Here is a 17,459-nt window from a genome sequence, read left to right as displayed (position 1 = left end):
GTGTGAGGCCCCTCCTGGGGCAGGACAAGCCATGAGCCAAGGGTTCCCACAGTGTTGTGGAAACTCCAAGGAATCTATGAAATGAACACTTAAAACCTGCCTTCCAAGTTTTTAGGAAGGTATGCTAGTCAAAGTAGGGGGTGAGAACAAATTCTGCTGTAAAGCTTGTTAGCTTTGGTGGTTACTTTTACATGTCTAGATGAGGGCTTCACAACAGTGCCACTGTTGACATTTGGGCAGGATAATTCTTTGTTGGAAGAGGTTATTTGGTGCAAATGTTTACTGAAACTATGAAATCTTAAAATTGCTCACTATTGTTCATTAGTAGGGGTTACCTATATAAAATACAAGTTTTAGGTTAAAAATGGCAAATAATATCAATTTTATATGCTTCAATATAACAATTTCTCTAAAACAGGAATTCTTAACCTTAACACTATTACAATTTGGGCCAAGTAAGTTTTTGTTTCAACAGCCTTTCCTGTGCATCATAGAATGTATTCCAGCATTGCTGTTCTTTAGCACCTAGATTTAGGACCCCTCCTTCTCACCTCAGCTAAGACTACAAAAATGTCTCTAGATAGTTCCAAGTGTTTCCTGGGGAGCAAAATTTTCCCCAGTTGATAACCTCTGCCTTAAAACAACTGATCTGGAAGAAAGATTAAAACAAAGTGTAGTAGAAAGTTGAAATCATCTCTAGCTGAATGGCTTAAGTATTAGCACATGGTATTAAAGCAGATTCCACCATGGATTCAGGAAGTCATTCAATGAATTCATATGAAGAGCCTACTAAGTGCCAGGCACAGCACAAGACACAAGAACACACTATTAAACAGGGCAAATGCCACCAGTCTTATAAATGTTCCCTCAGTTTAATACCTTTTCTTAAAAATATGCTATCTTTCTTGTCAGCTCCAGTGAAAATGGAAATAGGCATTAAGATACCAAGATCTCAATAACAGACTGAAGGTCCTAGAAAAACTTCCATTTGTAAAAAAATACATAAATAAATAAAATAAATAAATAAATAATTTTAAAAACCTGCCTGAAATTGAAATACTTTTCTATTTCCTGTACAGGTGCCAGGTCTTGAGCAGACACCCAATTTATTACTCCGTCAACTGACTTATTAGGGTTAACACAAATAGAGCTGAAATATGCCTGACATACTACAGTCAAGCCTTCCCCCCACCATATCCCACACACATTAGCATGAAGCCTAACTTCCCTCAAGACACGAAGAAAGAGGGAAGAAGCTGTGGGAGTTATATTCCCTGCTTTCTATTAGCAAAATTAATTTGATCCTCTTTTATTACATATGTGAAAGAATAGCCATGGAGTGCCCACAACTAAAAGCAATTCACCTAAGCACTACAGCTGGGAAATGATTATCAAGCTCTGGAAAGCCCTGGATTGCAGAAAATAGCACCTACATTTTCAAAAATGTTCTCAGAAGACCTTGAATCATAAACCAAAGTTCCTTCCTCTTTCTCTTCTCAATCCCCCTTACCCCTTCCACCCTGCAATCTCAGCACATGACTCTGCACCCTGGAATTTAAACTGTCTAAACTCCATCCTGTAGGAAGAGGCATATAAAATATGTACCTATATAGTAAGCTTACTTTATCACATGAAGATGGAATATTGGGTAGCACAGGGGCTTGGAATTCCCAAATACTAGATCCCTTTTCTGCCTTAAGTTTGAATGTAAGACCAGGAAAGTGATCTAAATGTAAAGAGACATTAGAATCCTCTAATTAGCAACCTGCATATAGAGAGGCTTTCCTCCCATTGTCCTATTTTCTTCATGAATTCCCCCAATCAGTAGTTTTCTCTTGGGTCTGAAGTATATGTTTCAGTAAATGAAAAGTAGCTTATTTCTCTAACTAGTGAACTGATTTTCTGTGTGCTTTACCTAACATTTTTCTCTCATCACTAGAAATTTGTCAATGTTCAGTTACTATAAAAAAAGCTGCTAAGTTACTAAATTGCTATTTAGTATTAATCCTCATTTTTTACAAAATAAAATTCAGTTTTAATGTTAAGATTGAAAAATAATCAATAAATTAGAAATAAATGTTATTTGGGGATTGAGAATTAGAAACTAATTAGTTTTCAAAGTCATCTCCATCTGAGTCTACCCATCACCAGGAATAGAAGTGTGAGAGTGGGCATGACATTCATTCTTTCAGTATCTAAGGATAATTTAAAGTATGAGATAATTAGGCTGCATGAGCCCTAAAATGACTCTCATGTTGTTATCATTAAGAAAGCAAATGACATTTGGTGTAATGCTCTCATTGAAAGCTCCTAAAATAAGAGAGCAAGTTTCAGAATAAGTAGACTCATGTAATACACTCATACAAATCTGCCAATTTATATTATTCCATAACTGTCATTATAGCTGAGTGTTCTGATTTGGCCAGATTATACGAAACTAAAAAAAATTCGATCTTTTTATTTCTAATAATCTTGTTTTATGTGCCAGAAAATAAATGAATATTTAAACAAGATTATTACAAATATTCGTAAAACTCCAAGAAGTTACAAATAAATTAATGTATTGGATCATATATATATACATGATCATAAATATATATATATATATATATATATATATATATATATACACACACACATATGTAGAGAGAGTGAGAGAGAGAGATTTTTCTGGGAAATTTTGTTATTTATTTACTTCAAAATCTCTTCAACTGAATCCAGGAGTTTGCACTGCCCGTCTGTAAAGCTACTGCCACTTTTGCTCCATCTAGTGGAATATTGATTTTTGCTTGGTAATAATAAGATAGATAATATTACCTTTACCGTCTGCAAACAAAATAAAATGTGTACTACTAATTATTATTGTTAAATGGTATTACATTCATAAAACAATCACTTACTTTAATTTCTTCTTAACAGCAACCATAAAACCATATACCTTTATAAACACAATGTGATAGATTTGGAAGAAATTAATTTGCTATTCTTTACTTTGCAGGAAATGTATTACTCAATTGAATAAACACACAAGTCCAGACTAATAAGCAGTGAACCTTGCATTCACTAGGGAAGTTTCGTCTAATAGCAGTTTCTGAAGTTACGCAATTAATAACAAAGACAAAGTCTATTTATTAGTTTTCTAATGCAAATGTTAAGAGGAAATGAGACATTCTCTCAAATGTAATTAACAAACCAACAAGTTTTTAAAATTTATTTTCCTTACATGGGGATTTTTAATAATTATTTCTAAGTTAATACATTTAGTATTAATAATAAAGTAGTATTATTAAAGTTACACAGATTCATTTATTTCTTATTTTGGACAAGGGATTGCTGCTTATTAAAGTCATCACCCAAAATTATATACATTCATTTGTTAGGTCTGATTTGCCAAGGCAACATTTAGCCTCTCGTGCCAAGGCCCCTAGTGTAAAAACCCAGTATACAATTTTTCTTTATTCTCTGGCCCCACCCCAAAGAGTCAAAAATATTTTAAAGAAGTTTAATTTCCTCCTTTTTAGTTTTTTTTTTTTTTGATGAATTGAAACTTTCTTGTCAGGAATGGAAAATTCCACGGCAGGCATGGCCAGTAAAAGTATGCATATATATGATTGAACATTGTGGAGCTAGCTCCATAGTAAAAATTGGCAGTGACCCATATGTATTAAAAGTGGAGTGTCCCCAACTTTATTTGAAAATTTACCTACTTAAATTATCCCTCTAACCTATTGCAATTTGATTTATAATCTGCTATTTCAACAGAATAAATGAACCCATTAAAAACAAACATACTGTAGATATTTATATCAGGAATAAAACTTCTCTGGGGAGGATGCAATTTATGGAAGCAGAAACATTGGAAGGAAGTAACAAATTGAAGTCCCGGTTTTCTAATGAAAGATTGGAAATTGAGTTCTGCTTAAACAAGCAGGAAAAAAAAATGTGATTATTTTTCACTCATTAACATTTAAGTCAGTAGCAGGATATTTCACAAGTTTTAGATACATTTGCTTAAACAATAGATTTGGTAAATATTTTGTTAAATCAAGTTTGATTTTTTTACAGTCACATGTGCGACTAATTGTTAGAAAGGCAGATTATCTGCATGATACACTGTGTTTATCTAGAATACATAGACATATATTTTTATAACCGGAACAAGTATCTGAGTAGGAAGGCTGCCTACTGGATTTCAGAAGAGCAAAACAGATGCAAGCCTGTCCATAATCTGGTTCTTAGGAGAGAGGGACTTTTATTATAGATCATGGTCTGTCCAACAGGCTTGTAAACAAGATATAATCTTGTCCATCGTTAATATTTTCCTTGACATAAAGGTTTGAAAGAGGTAGCATGTGCCTTTTCTATCAACATGGTAGACATGCTATTAATCTTTAAGGTAGCTGAAATTTTATGTAATCCTGAAATTAAGATCCTCAAAAAAAACAAAAAAATTGTTTTTCTTCAAAGTCTGCACACAACATTTCTATTACATGAATGGCGAAGTGGAAAAACGTGTTCGCTTTGATTTCCACTTCTTTTGTCAGAGGCCACATGCTTATTTGAAATTATTATCCAAAGCATAATTCTTCACAAACGAATTAACAAAAGGCATACTACCATTTGTCTTGCAATCACCTATTTGAAGGACGTGGCAAGCCCCTGTTGCTAGTGTAGAAAATGAAATTAGTCCCTGGGAGAGGATCCGATCATTGCCGTGTTAATCTAACCCTCAGCTGTTAATGATTTGCACAGGGATTCCCCTTGATGCTGTGGCTTCAACTGAAATATTATTTTAAGAATTGATGTCAAATTCTTCCTTTTTTTTTCTGAAAGGGAATTGAGAGGGATGGATCCACAGGCTCACTTTTCCTCTTCTGTTTATATCTGGGTTTGGGATTTTTTTTAATAGCAAAAATTAAAATAAAAACATTTTTCACCATAGTTCTATATAACAAAACAAAAAAAATGCATTTTCAGATAATTTGCTTTACTAGGATCTTTCAGACAAGGCTGTAAAAGAGAAAATTCCTTGAAAAACTTTTAAAAAATCCACATTTCATAATTTAGAATTGTTCTTTACATCTACAAGGAAAAAAGGAGTAATTTGCCATTCTCATTTAAAATAACCTTAGAAAAATATTCTCCAAATTAAAGTTCATAACCTTTTACCTTTATCTCAAAGGGCACCAGAGTTAACAGTTTGTGTTAGTTTAAGGACTGTTATGAGTAGTGGGTGAAGGAAAAGAATCGCATGTTCTATCCCTGAAGGACTGGTTTGTTTTGGTTTCTTTTTTTGCTTCTCTCTCTCTCTCTCTCTCTCTCCCCCTCCCTCCTTCTCTCTGCTTTTTGGGGTGTATTTTTTGTAAAAATATCTCTTTTATTCTCATTTTCCTGTTATAACTCTGTACCTTTTTAAAATAACACTGCTAAGCAAAAATATTGTATTGAGGATACAGTTTGTATTTCTGGTACTTACAATGTTGTGATAAGAGAACAATCTAATTTCATTTGGAACCAAATCAAACTTTAAAAGGTAAAAAAAAAAATTCTGAAGAGTTCATTCAATTTGCCGTCAAATTCATTGTCAAAATGCTTAACAAATTCATTCCAATTCAGTAAAATATATGACCTATAATAGTATATGCAGGGTAATTTTCAGTTATCAAGTGACTTTTATAGTCTATCAATAATCTGATTTCCATAAACCTATATACTTAACTTTCTGAGAATGAGCTAAATTAACCAACTGGGTATTTTTAAATAACTAAATCTACATCTAAATCTATATACCCTTGGGCATGTTGAATGTATTTCTTGTTCATTTCTGCTTAAGGGGGACAAGTATTATAATAAAGGAAATTATCTATAATTGTAAATTCTTATTCATGGTAATCTGGGAATTGGCTGCAAATTTCTGGAGACATTATCTTCTTCTGATTCCAACTGCAAAATGCAACAATTACAAGTAGTTTTTCAGAGTAAATATTATTAATATTACTTCTACTATATACCTAATAATGCACCTTTCTCAAACACTTATTGAAAAAAACTTTACTTCTAGGTTTACTTTCTGTTTAAACTATTTTATGTAATATATGAGATTATTCCACCTTTTTTAGATGTTTAAAGTTTTAATGTTATTTTTTTAAAATCCACCTTAGTTTCCCACTGGGCAGTTAATAGAAACATTCCAAAGCAATGAGCACCAGTCAGAAGTAAAGCTCTTAAAACAGGACAAGAAGCAATGGGTGGGAAGCTGGAATGAGAACATTCATCAGCAGCTCAAAGCACAGACTTCTAAAGGAATCTTTCCTCACCCTCTGCCTCTTTGGTAAGCCCACATGTGTTGAAGATGACTTCCATTTATTGGTCTTTCCTCTTCACACATTATAATGTACTCTTTCTAAAAAAAGTAGGTCATTTATATCTTACTATTATTGGGTCCCAATATCATCTAATTTTATCATCAACATAATGTTATAGGAATATTACTGCTTTTTGGGAAACTACATGCAATAGACATCATTCCAGGCACAGGAGCTAAAACTATTAAGAACACACACCTCTTGCTCTCAAGTTGTGTGCAAGCTAGAAGGAAGGGCTGAGAGAAAAACAGGTGAGCATCATGTCATGTGTTAATTCTAGATCTGGGATAAGCACACAGTTCCATGGGACTGTAGTGTAGGAATGCAGGAATGCCTAACATAAGGTTGGAAAACAGATTAAGCTTGCTGAAGAGTGTGACGTCTATGGTTAGACCTAATAAATGAATCTGAATTGGCCTGGATGGCTTTCCAGGCAGAGGGAAGTGCCTGTGGCATGTGGACAATGGCAAGTAGTAAAGCACGACAGGATAAATATGACAAACAGACAGGAGAGTGGAGGACCCAAAAGCAAAGCCAGGGAAACAATGTTCTCTATAGTTCAATACAGGGATTTTTACCTTACACTTGAGGCAATAGAGAGCCAGTGAAGGGTTTCCATTGGATTCATACTATGGAAATGTTTGGCTGCAAATGGGGTTGTACTAGAGCCAGACACCAATTAGCAAACTATTGTAGTTATTCAGAGATTTGTGTGACCTGCTGTAGGGAATGCCTACACCCGAGAGAGCTATTCTTTCTGAAGCTGGAAGAGACAAAACACAATTTTAATAGAGAACCAGACCATAACTCAGAGTTGGAACCGCAATAAGGCAAATGAAGCACTCATTTTAAAGGGATATCAACAAAGTCAAGATAAATAATCTTTTTTAAATGAGTGCAAAAAATCAATGAAGAACAAAATATCAAAATTTTAAATAATGACATGAACTGAATTCTTTGGGAAAATTTGTGTAAATAAACTAATTCTCCCATGCATTGGGTTCCTTTGCCCCTCATACTTAGGCAATTTCAGTTTTTATGCTCAGCGTTGTTGACCATGTAACTCACCTCGGGAGTCGAGACAGAACACCAGCTGAGATTGACGTTAAAGCATCATCCAGGCGACCTGGTGGCTTTCCTTTGTGAATCCAGCTGACAACAAGTTCAAGCAGCATCAAGGAAATGAAAAATGGAGTTGCCTGGAAAGGAAATTGCAGAAAAGAGATGCTATTATGTTCCATATGAAATTATTTTACATTTCCTGATTAGTCATTTCAGAATTGAAAGGCCCAGACTTGGGAAGCCCTGCAGGAGATGGTAGACACTCATTTTAGAGGATTACCTCCTACACAGTGGTAAAGAAGTCTAATTATTTTAGACATAGGCTAAATATGTGCTCAAATTCTATCATCCAATTTGAATATGAAATGTAATCATAGATAAAACCATGATAATTATAATATTATAAGATTAAGAGGACTATCTTCCAAATTAGTTTAAAAAACACATTTAGAATAAGGTAGATAATTAGAAGTCTATTGTCTCTACATGTATAATTTAGACCCACTTCAAGAGGCTTTCCTTAAAGATGCACATAATTCTAATTTTTCATATTAGAATTACCAGAACTATTTCTAATGATGAAATTCAAAGAGTAGAGACAATTTTCTGCTTAGAATTTTAGAGAATACGGTAATTTTACATGTTTGCTTAAAACATGATTCAGATTTTATTCATTTGGTTTTGATTGTTGTTTCACATAATAAGAGATTTTTTGAAAGCTCCAGTATTGGTGATGGAGCATTGAATTTGGTTTGATGTTGCAGTATAAACAACAATAATTTATGAAGATATCAGTGCCACTTTTTTTAACTTAAAAACTCAGAAAGAAAGTGTAATATCTAATCTTGAAAAAGATATGGATTTTACTCATTTGGATGCTAATCATGAGTTTTGAAGCTTTCTAAACTGAACTCTCAATAACATATAATAGCAGCTCCCAGCGTGAGCGACACAGAAGACGAGTGATTTCTGCATTTCCATCTGAGGTACCTGGTTCAACTCACTAGGGAGTGCCAAACAGTGGGTGCAGGACAGTCGGTGCAGCGCACCCTGCGCGAGCCGAAGCAGGGCGAGGCATTGCCTCAGTCAGGAAGCGCAAGGGGTCAGGGAGTTCCCTTTCTTACTCAAAGAAAGGAGTGATGGACGGCACCTGGAAAATGGGGTCACTCCCCCCAATACTGTGCTTTTCCAACGGGCTTGGAAAACGGCACACCAAGAGATTGTGTCCCGCATCTGGCTCAGAGGGTCCTATGCCCACAGAGTCTCGCTGATTGCTAGCACAGCAGTCTGAGATCAAACTGCAAGGCAGCAGCGAGACTGGGGGAGGGGCACCTGCCATTGCCCAGGCTTGCATAGTAAACAAAGCAGCCAGGAAGCTTGAACTGGGTGGAGCCCATCACAGCTCAAGGAGGCCTGCCTGCCTCTGTAGGCTCCATCTCTGGGGGCAGGGCACAGACAAACGAAAAGTCAGCAGTAACCTCTGCAGACTTAAATGTCCCTGTCTGACTGACAGCTTTGAAGAGAGTAATGGTTCTCCCAGCACGCAGCTGGAGATCTGAGAATGGGCAGACTGCCTCCTAAAGAGGGTCCCTGATCCCCAAGCAGCCTAACTGGGAGGCACCCCCCAGTAGGGACAGACTGACCCCTCACTCGGCCGGGTACTCCTCTGAGACAAAACTTCCAGAGGAAGGATCAGACAGCTGAATTTGCGGTTCACAAAAATCCTCTGTTCTGCAGCCACCGCTGCTGACACCCAGGCAAACAGGGTCTGGAGTGGACCTCTAGCAAACTCCAACAGACCTGCAGCTGAGGGTCCTGTCTGTTAGAAGGAAAACTAACAAACAGAAAGGACACCCATACCAAAAACCCAGTCTGTCCAATTAAAAGACACATACCAAAAACCCATCTGTACATCACCATCATCAAAGACCAAAAGTAGGAAAAACTACAATGTTGGGGAGAAAACAGAGCAGAAAAACTGGAAACTCTAAAAAGCAGAGTGCCTCTCCTCCTACAAAGGAACACAGTTCTTCACCAGCAATGGAACAAAGCTGGACAGAGAATGACTTTGAGGAGTTGAGAGAAGAAGTCTTCAGATGATCAAACTACTCTAAGCTACAGGAAGAAATTCAAACTGACGGCAAAGAAGTTAAAAATTTTGAAAAAAAAATTAGGGGAATGTATAACTAAAATAACCAATGCAGAGAAGTGCTTGAAGGAGCTGATGGAGCTGAAAGCCAAGTTTCGAGAATTATGTGAAAAATGGAGAAGCCTCAGTAGCCGTTGTGATCAACTGGAAGAAAGGGTGTCAGTGATGGAAGATGAAATGAATGAAATGAAGTGAGAAGGGAAGTTTAGAGAAAAAAAGAATAAAAAAAAACGAACAAAGCCTCCAAGAAATATAGGACTATGTGAAAAGACCAAACCTAGGTCTGATTGGTGTACCTGAAAGTGACGGGGAGAATGGAACCAAGTTGGAAAACACTCTGCAAGATATTATCCAGGAGAACTTCCCCAATCTAGCAAGGCAGGCCAACATTCAGATTCAGGAAATATAGAGAATGCCATAAAGATACTCCTCGAGAAGAGCAACTCCAAGTCACAAAATTGTCAGATTCACCAAAGTTGAAATGAAGGAAAAAATGTTAAAGGCAGCCAGAGAGAAAGGTCGGGTTACCCACGAAGAGAAACCCATCAGACTAACAGCAGATCTCTCGGCAGAAACTCTACAAGCCAGAAGAGAGTGGGGGCCAATATTCAACATTCTTAAAGAAAAGAATTTTCAACCCTGAATTTCATATCCAGCCAAACTAAGCTTCATAAGTGAAGGAGAAATAAAATACTTTACAGACAAGCAAATGCTGAGAGATTTTGTCACCACCAGGCTTGCCCTAAAAGAGCTCCTGAAGGAAGCACTAAACATGGAAAGGAACAACCAGTACCAGCCACTGCAAAAACATGCCAAATTGTAAAGACCCTCAAGGCTAGGAAGAAACTGCATCAACTAATGAGCAAAATAACCAGCTAACATCATAATGACAGGATCAAATTCACACATAACAATATTAACCTTAAATGTAAATGGGCTAAATGCTCCAATTAAAAGACACAGACTGGCAAATTGGATAAGGAGTCAAGACCCATCAGTGTGCTGTATTCAGGAAACCCATCTCACGTGCAGAGACACACATAGGCTCAAAATAAAGGGATGGAGGAAGATCTACCAAGCAAATGGAAAACAAAAAAAAGGCAGGGGTTGCAATCCTAGTCTCTGATAAAATAGACTTTAAACCAACAAAGATCAAAAGAGACAAAGAAGGCCATTACATAATGGTAAAGGGATCAATCCAACAAGAGGAGCTAACTATCCTAAATATATATGCACCCAATACAGGAGCACCCAGATTCATAAAGCAAGTCCTGAGTGACCTACAAAGAGACTTAGACTCCCACACAATAATAATGGGAGACTTTAACACCCCACTGTCAACATTAGACAGATCAATGAGACAGAAAGTTAACAAGGATATCCAGGAATTGAACTCAGCTCTACATCAAGCAGACCTAATAGACATCTACAGAACTCTCCACCCCAAATCAACAGAATATACATTCTTTTCAGCACCACACCACACCTATTCCAAAACTGACCACATAGTTGGAAGTAAAGCTCTCCTCAGCAAATGTAAAAGAACAGAAATTATAACAAACTGTCTGTCAGACCACAGTGCAATCAAACTAGAACTCAGGATTAAGAAACTCACTCAAAACCGCTCAACTACATGGAAACTGAACAACCTGCTCCTGAATGACTACTGGGTACAGAATGAAATGAAGGCAGAAATAAAGATGTTCTTTGAAACCAACGAGAACAAAGACACAACATACCAGAATCTCTGGGACACGTTCAAAGCAGTGTGTAGAGGGAAATTTAAAGCACTAAATGCCCACAAGAGAAAGCAGGAAAGATCCAAAATTGACACCCTAACATCACAATTAAAAGAACTAGAAAAGCAAGAGCAAACACATTCAAAAGCTAGCAGAAGGCAAGAAATAACTAAAATCAGAGCAGAACTGAAGGAAATAGAGAAACAAAAAACCTTCAGAAAATTAATGAATCCAGGAACTGGTTTTTTGAAAAGATCAACAAAATTGATAGACCGCTAGCAAGACTAATAAAGAAGAAAAGAGAGAAGAATCAAATAGATGCAATAAAAAATGAAAAAGGGGATATCACCACTGATCCCACAGAAATACAATCTACCATCAGAGAATACTACAAACACCTCTATGCAAATAAACTAGAAAATCTAGAAGAAATTGACAAATTCCTTGACAAATACACCCTCCCAAGACTAAACCAGGAAGAAGTTGAATCTCTGAATAGACCAATAACAGGCTCTGAAATTGTGGCAATAATCAATAGTTTACCAACCAAAAAGAGTCCAGGACCTGATGGATTCACAGCCAAATTCTACCAGAGGTACAAGGAGGAACTGGTACCATTCCTTCTGAAACTATTCCAATCAATAGAAAAAGAGGGAATCCTCCCTAACACATTTTAGGAGGCCAGCATCATCCTGATACCAAAGCATGGCAGAGACACAATCAAAAAAGAGAATTTCAGACCAATATCCTTGATGAACATTGATGCAAAAATCCTCAATAAAATACTGGCAAACCAAATCCAGCAGCACATCAAAAAGCTTATCCACCATGATCAAGTGGGCTTCATCCCTGGGATGCAAGGCTGGTTCAACATACGCAAATCAATAAATGTAATCCAGCATATAAACAGAACCAAAGACAAAAACCACATGATTATCTCAATAGATGCAGAAAAGGCCTTTGACAAAATTCAACAACTCTTCATGCTAAAAACTCTCAATAAATTAGGTATTGATGGGAGGTATCTCAAAATCATAAGAGCTATCTATGACAAGCCCACAGCCAATATCATACTGAATGGGCAAAAACTGGAAGCATTCTCTTTGAAAACTGGCACAAGACAGGGATGCCCTCTCTCACCACTCCTATTCAACATAGTGTTGGAAGTTCTGGCTAGGGCAATCGGGCAGGAGAAGGAAATAAAGGGTATTCAATTGGGGAAAGAGGAAGTCAAACTGTCCCTGTTTGCAGATGACATGATTGTATATCTAGAAAACCCCATTGTCTCAGCCCAAAATCTCCTTAAGCTGATAAGCAACTTCAGCAAAGTCTCAGGATACAAAATCAATGTACAAAAATCACAAGCATTCTTGTACACCAATCACAGACAAACAGAGAGCCAAATGATGAGTGAACTCCCATTCACAATTGCTTCAAAGAGAATAAAATACCTAGGAATCCAACTTACAAGGGACGTGAAGGACATCTTCAAGGAGAACTACAAACCACTGCTCAGTGAAATAAAAGAGGATACAAACAAATGGAAGAACATTCCATGCTCATGGGTTGGAAGAATCAATATCGTGAAAATGGCCATACTGCCCAAGGTAATTTATAGATTCAATGCCATCCCCATCAAGCTACCAATGACTTTCTTCACGGAATTGGAAAAAACTACTTTAAAGTTCATATGGAACCAAAAAAGAGCCCTCATTGCCAAGTCAATCCTAAGCCAAAAGAACAAAGCTGGAGGCATCACGCTACCTGACTTCAAACTATACTAGGAGGCTACAGTAACTAAAACAGCATGGTACTGGTACCAAAACAGAGACATAGATCAATGGAACAGAACAGAGCCCTCAGAAATAATGCCGCATATCTACAACTATCTGATCTTTGACAAACCTGACGAAAGCAAGCAATGGGAAAAGGATTCCCTATTTAAAAAATGGTGCTGGGAAAACTGGCTAGCCATATGTAGAAAGCTGAAACTGGATCCTTTCTTTACACCTTATACAAAAATTAATTCAAGATGGATTAAAGACTTACATGTTAGACCTAAAACCATACAAACCCTGTTAGAACACCTAGGCAATACCATTCAGGACATAGGCATGGGCAAGGACTTCATGTCTAAAACATCAAAAGCAATGGCAACAAAAGCCAAAATTGACAAATGGGATCTAATTAAACTAAAGTGCTTCTGCACAGCAAAAGAAACTACCATCAGAGTGAACAGGCAACCTACAAAATGGGAGAAAATTTTCCCTACCTACTCATCTGACGAAGGGCTAATATCCAGAATCTACAATGAACTCAAACAAATTTGCAAGAAAAAACAAACAACCCCATCAAAAAGTGGGCAAAGGACATGAACAGACACTTCTCAAAAGAAGACATTTATGCAGCCAAAAAACACATGAAAAAATGCTCATCATCACTGGCCATCAGAGAAATGCAAATCAAAACCACAATGAGATACCATCTCATACCAGTTAGAATGGCGATCATTAAAAAGTCAGGAAACAACAGGTGCTGGAGGGGATGTGGAGAAATAGGAACACTTTTACACTGTTGATGGGACTTTAAACTGGTTCAACCATTGTGGAAGTCAGTGTGGCGATTCCTCAGGGATCTAGAACTAGAAATACCATTTGACCCAGCCATTCCATTACTGGGTGTATACCCAAAGGACTATAAATCATGCTGCTATAAAGACACATGCACACGTATATTTATTGCAGCACTATTCACAATAGCAAAGACTTGGAACCAACCCAAATGTCCAACAACGATAGACTAGATTAAGAAAATATGGCACATATACACCATGGAATACTATGCAGCCATAAAAAATGATGAGTTCATGTCCTTTGTAGGGACATGGATGAAACTGGAAACCATCATTCTCAGTAAACTATCCCAAGGACAAAAAACCAAACACCACATGTTCTCACTCATAGGTGGGAATTGAACAATGGGAACACATAGACACAGGAAGGGGAACATCACACTCTGGGGCCTGTTGTGGGGTGGGGGGAGGGGGGAGGGACAGCATTAGGAGATATACCTAATGCTAAATGACGAGTTAATGGGTGCAGCACACTAACATGGCACATGGATACATATCTAACAAACCTGCACATTGTGCACATGTACTCTGAAACTTAAAGTATAATAATAATAAAATTAACATATTCTATGATGTCGTTTTTTTCTATTTCTGCCCTGAACTAGTGAGTGTTGTAGGAATAACTTTGATAGGGTGGGGCACTTCAGTATTCAAGTTCTAATTCTGGATATTTCCACTTCCAATCATAGCCAGGAACCAGAAGTGAAATGTGCCTCTGAGCACTTCAGAGTTTCAAAGAAAACTTGGGTCAAATTCAAACTTAGGAAGTCAGAGTTGGACCTGGTCAAGCTTCATATCCTTCATTCTGCTGAACTACTCTACCAGATGAAAGAGGAGACAGTTTCCCTGGAAGGGGTGGACAAGTTAAAGATTTAAAAATGAAATTGTTACACAGTTTACTGATGTGGTGTAACTATTTGTCATTGAGCTTTCAATAGCCACATTTACAATGCCATGGAGTCCAGGAAAACTTTAAACTTTTGTTTTTATCATATTCTGGAGTGACATATAAAGGAGGGAATTTACAGGTGAAGATGGCTATGGATTGTAAGAAAATTCAAGTGGAAATTCTACTTTTGCTTCACGCCTTTAAGAAACTGAATTATTATTATTAGAATTTAATAATTTGAATAATGAAAGTGAACAAAACTCTAAGGAGATTGACCTTACCATTTATTAAGAAAGCAGCAAGAATAAGAGTAGCCTCTTCCAATATAGTCTCACCTTTTTTACATAATCAGGCACCTCTTCTAATGTTTGGAATGAAGTTTCATTGGGTTTCATCGTGTAAAACAACATGCGAAATCCCTGGGAAACTGAAACATCCTGCTGGGCTTCTGGGTTCTTCATTTCTGCCCTTGTCTGATTCCCAGCTGGAGAATATTTAGGATTCAATGCTTGAAGCCTGAGGCTGAACAAAGAGGACGAGATGTGCAGCTCAGAACAAGCTCTTTGTCAGAGAACAGCTAAAACCAAAGCTCCATTGAGAGCACACTCAACAGCCAGTTCTGTGTAGAGAGACAGGAAAATACAAGGATCAAGAACAAGTACAGAGTTCAGTGGGCACTGAGCGAGAAACAGGGCATGTGGGGGAGGGAAAAGAGGACTCATACCCAAATCAAAGTCATAGAGTGCAGTTTGACTGTAGGTGGAGCAAGTTACTACTTAAAAAAGAAGAGGAAAAAAATCATAATAGTGTCTTGGGAAGAAAAAAGTGATAACGCTGGTATATCTTCACTCTGAAAAACTGGATAGAAATTCAAGCATCAAATCACATAGAAAAACATTTTTTTCTCCTCATTTAGAAATTTACAATGTGTTCAAGCTTGTAGTTTCTTTATTTCCTACAGGGACTGTGTATAGGCGAGCTACTTAATAATAGCTTGAAAGTCAGTAAGCACTGAATATCTGGCTCCTTATTGCCTATCTATATTTCTGTATCTGAATCATGTTATTATAACTTCTGAATGTTTGCAACCAGTTTAGAGGCATTTGGCTTATTACATAATCTACATTGCTTAATGGAAAATTGGCTAGTCACATCTTCTCTATTCTTCTTAGTACTTATGGGAACTTTCTGATTAAAGAAGGTGCCGAGCTTAAGTGATTGTACCTTTTAAGTAGATTAGAAGGCACTTAATTTATTACACTACCAGTGAATGTGTGGAGCTTGCCAGAATAGCCTCAGCCCTTTACCCAGAATAGCTGTAATCATCCTTTAGCTGCCATTTCATCATTTAAAGATGTTTACATAGATCTAATTAAAGTATCAATGCACGATTGTTTTAGAAAAATATAGAAACTACAGATAAGCAATAATAAATTGCTGCCCAAAACACTATTAACATTTTGGTACATGTATAGTCAGTTTTGCTATAATGTGATATATCCATTCCTAAAAATCACTAAACTGTACAAAATTGTGCAATAAAAACCACGGGACTTATGAGAAAAAATGTGATTGGGGTAAAATACTCAAAAACTTCATAATGACCCACAAGGAACAACAATAAAAAAAAGATGAGAGCCTAATAAAAATGGTAGCACACTTTCACACATGTTACATGGTTAAGACATATATAAATACTAAAATAAATATGATGCTTTACCTTGAAAAAGACCTGAAACTTGTTTTGGAAATTAGGCATTGGAAGGTATGCAAACCGTAAGCTACTTTAGCTTGTTGAAATGTGGGTTATCTAAAATCGGACAGAAAGTTGTAATATGACATATGGGTGTCACAACTCACAACACATAGGTGAAGTGAGGGTGCTACTATAAGCGGTGGGTGTATTTTGTGCATCCTAAGCCTTTCAGTTTTTCAGTTCAGTTTTTTAAAGTTCAACTACTCTTTTTCACTGAAAAAAAATCACACATGCGCATAGGTAGTATGCTTAAATTATTTTCTAGTATATTAATCACATTGGAACAAATTTAATCTCAAAGCACATGTTATAGCAGAATTGACTGTCGACTGTCGTTTCAGACCATTCCCATTACAAATAAGTACATATGGACATTAATTTTTAATAAAGGTGTCTGGGCGTGATGGCTCACACCTGTAATCCCAGCCAGTACTTTGGGAGGCTGAGACAGGTGGATCACCTGAGGTCAGGAGTTTGAGACCAGCCTGGCCAACATGGCAAAACCCTGTCTCTACTAAAAATACAAAAATTAACTGGGTATGGTGGTGGGCACCTGTAGTCCCAGCTATTCGGGAGGCTGAGGCAGAAGAATTGCTTGAACCCGAGAGGTGGAGGTTGCAGAGAGTGGAGATTGCGCCATTGCACTCCAGGTTGGGAGACAGAGTAAGACTCTGTCTCAAAAACAAAAACAAAAAAAATTAATAAAAATGGTCATAGTAGGCATACTGTTTTATTACCTGCTTTCAAAAAAATTTTGGAAATTAACAATGTGATACATTACAAGAGAAAAAATACAAACAATATAGCATATATAAAGTCAAAAGTGACAGCATCCTTTCTTCTCGATATATGCACACCTTCCACTCC

The 17,459-nt window shown here is 36.9% G+C and overlaps 1 protein-coding gene across 1 annotated transcript in view; it reads right to left on the bottom strand.

Annotated features, from left to right (window-relative positions):
• The window catches only part of AGMO (alkylglycerol monooxygenase), a 347,698-nt gene extending 332,401 nt beyond the window's left edge, over positions 1 to 15,297 (bottom strand). The window contains exons 1-2 of the mRNA XM_055272539.1: positions 15,172 to 15,297; positions 7,434 to 7,564 (exon numbers count right to left, since the gene is read on the bottom strand). Coding sequence (XP_055128514.1) covers positions 7,434 to 7,564; positions 15,172 to 15,297 — 257 coding nt within the window. The remainder of the gene's footprint in view (positions 1 to 7,433; positions 7,565 to 15,171) is intronic.
• Positions 15,298 to 17,459: the final 2,162 nt, after the last annotated feature.

Source organism: Symphalangus syndactylus, chromosome 3 (genome assembly GCF_028878055.3).
Source record: "Symphalangus syndactylus isolate Jambi chromosome 3, NHGRI_mSymSyn1-v2.1_pri, whole genome shotgun sequence".
NCBI classification, from domain to species: Eukaryota; Metazoa; Chordata; class Mammalia; order Primates; family Hylobatidae; genus Symphalangus; species Symphalangus syndactylus.
This window is presented reverse-complemented; position numbering and strand designations above follow the sequence as displayed.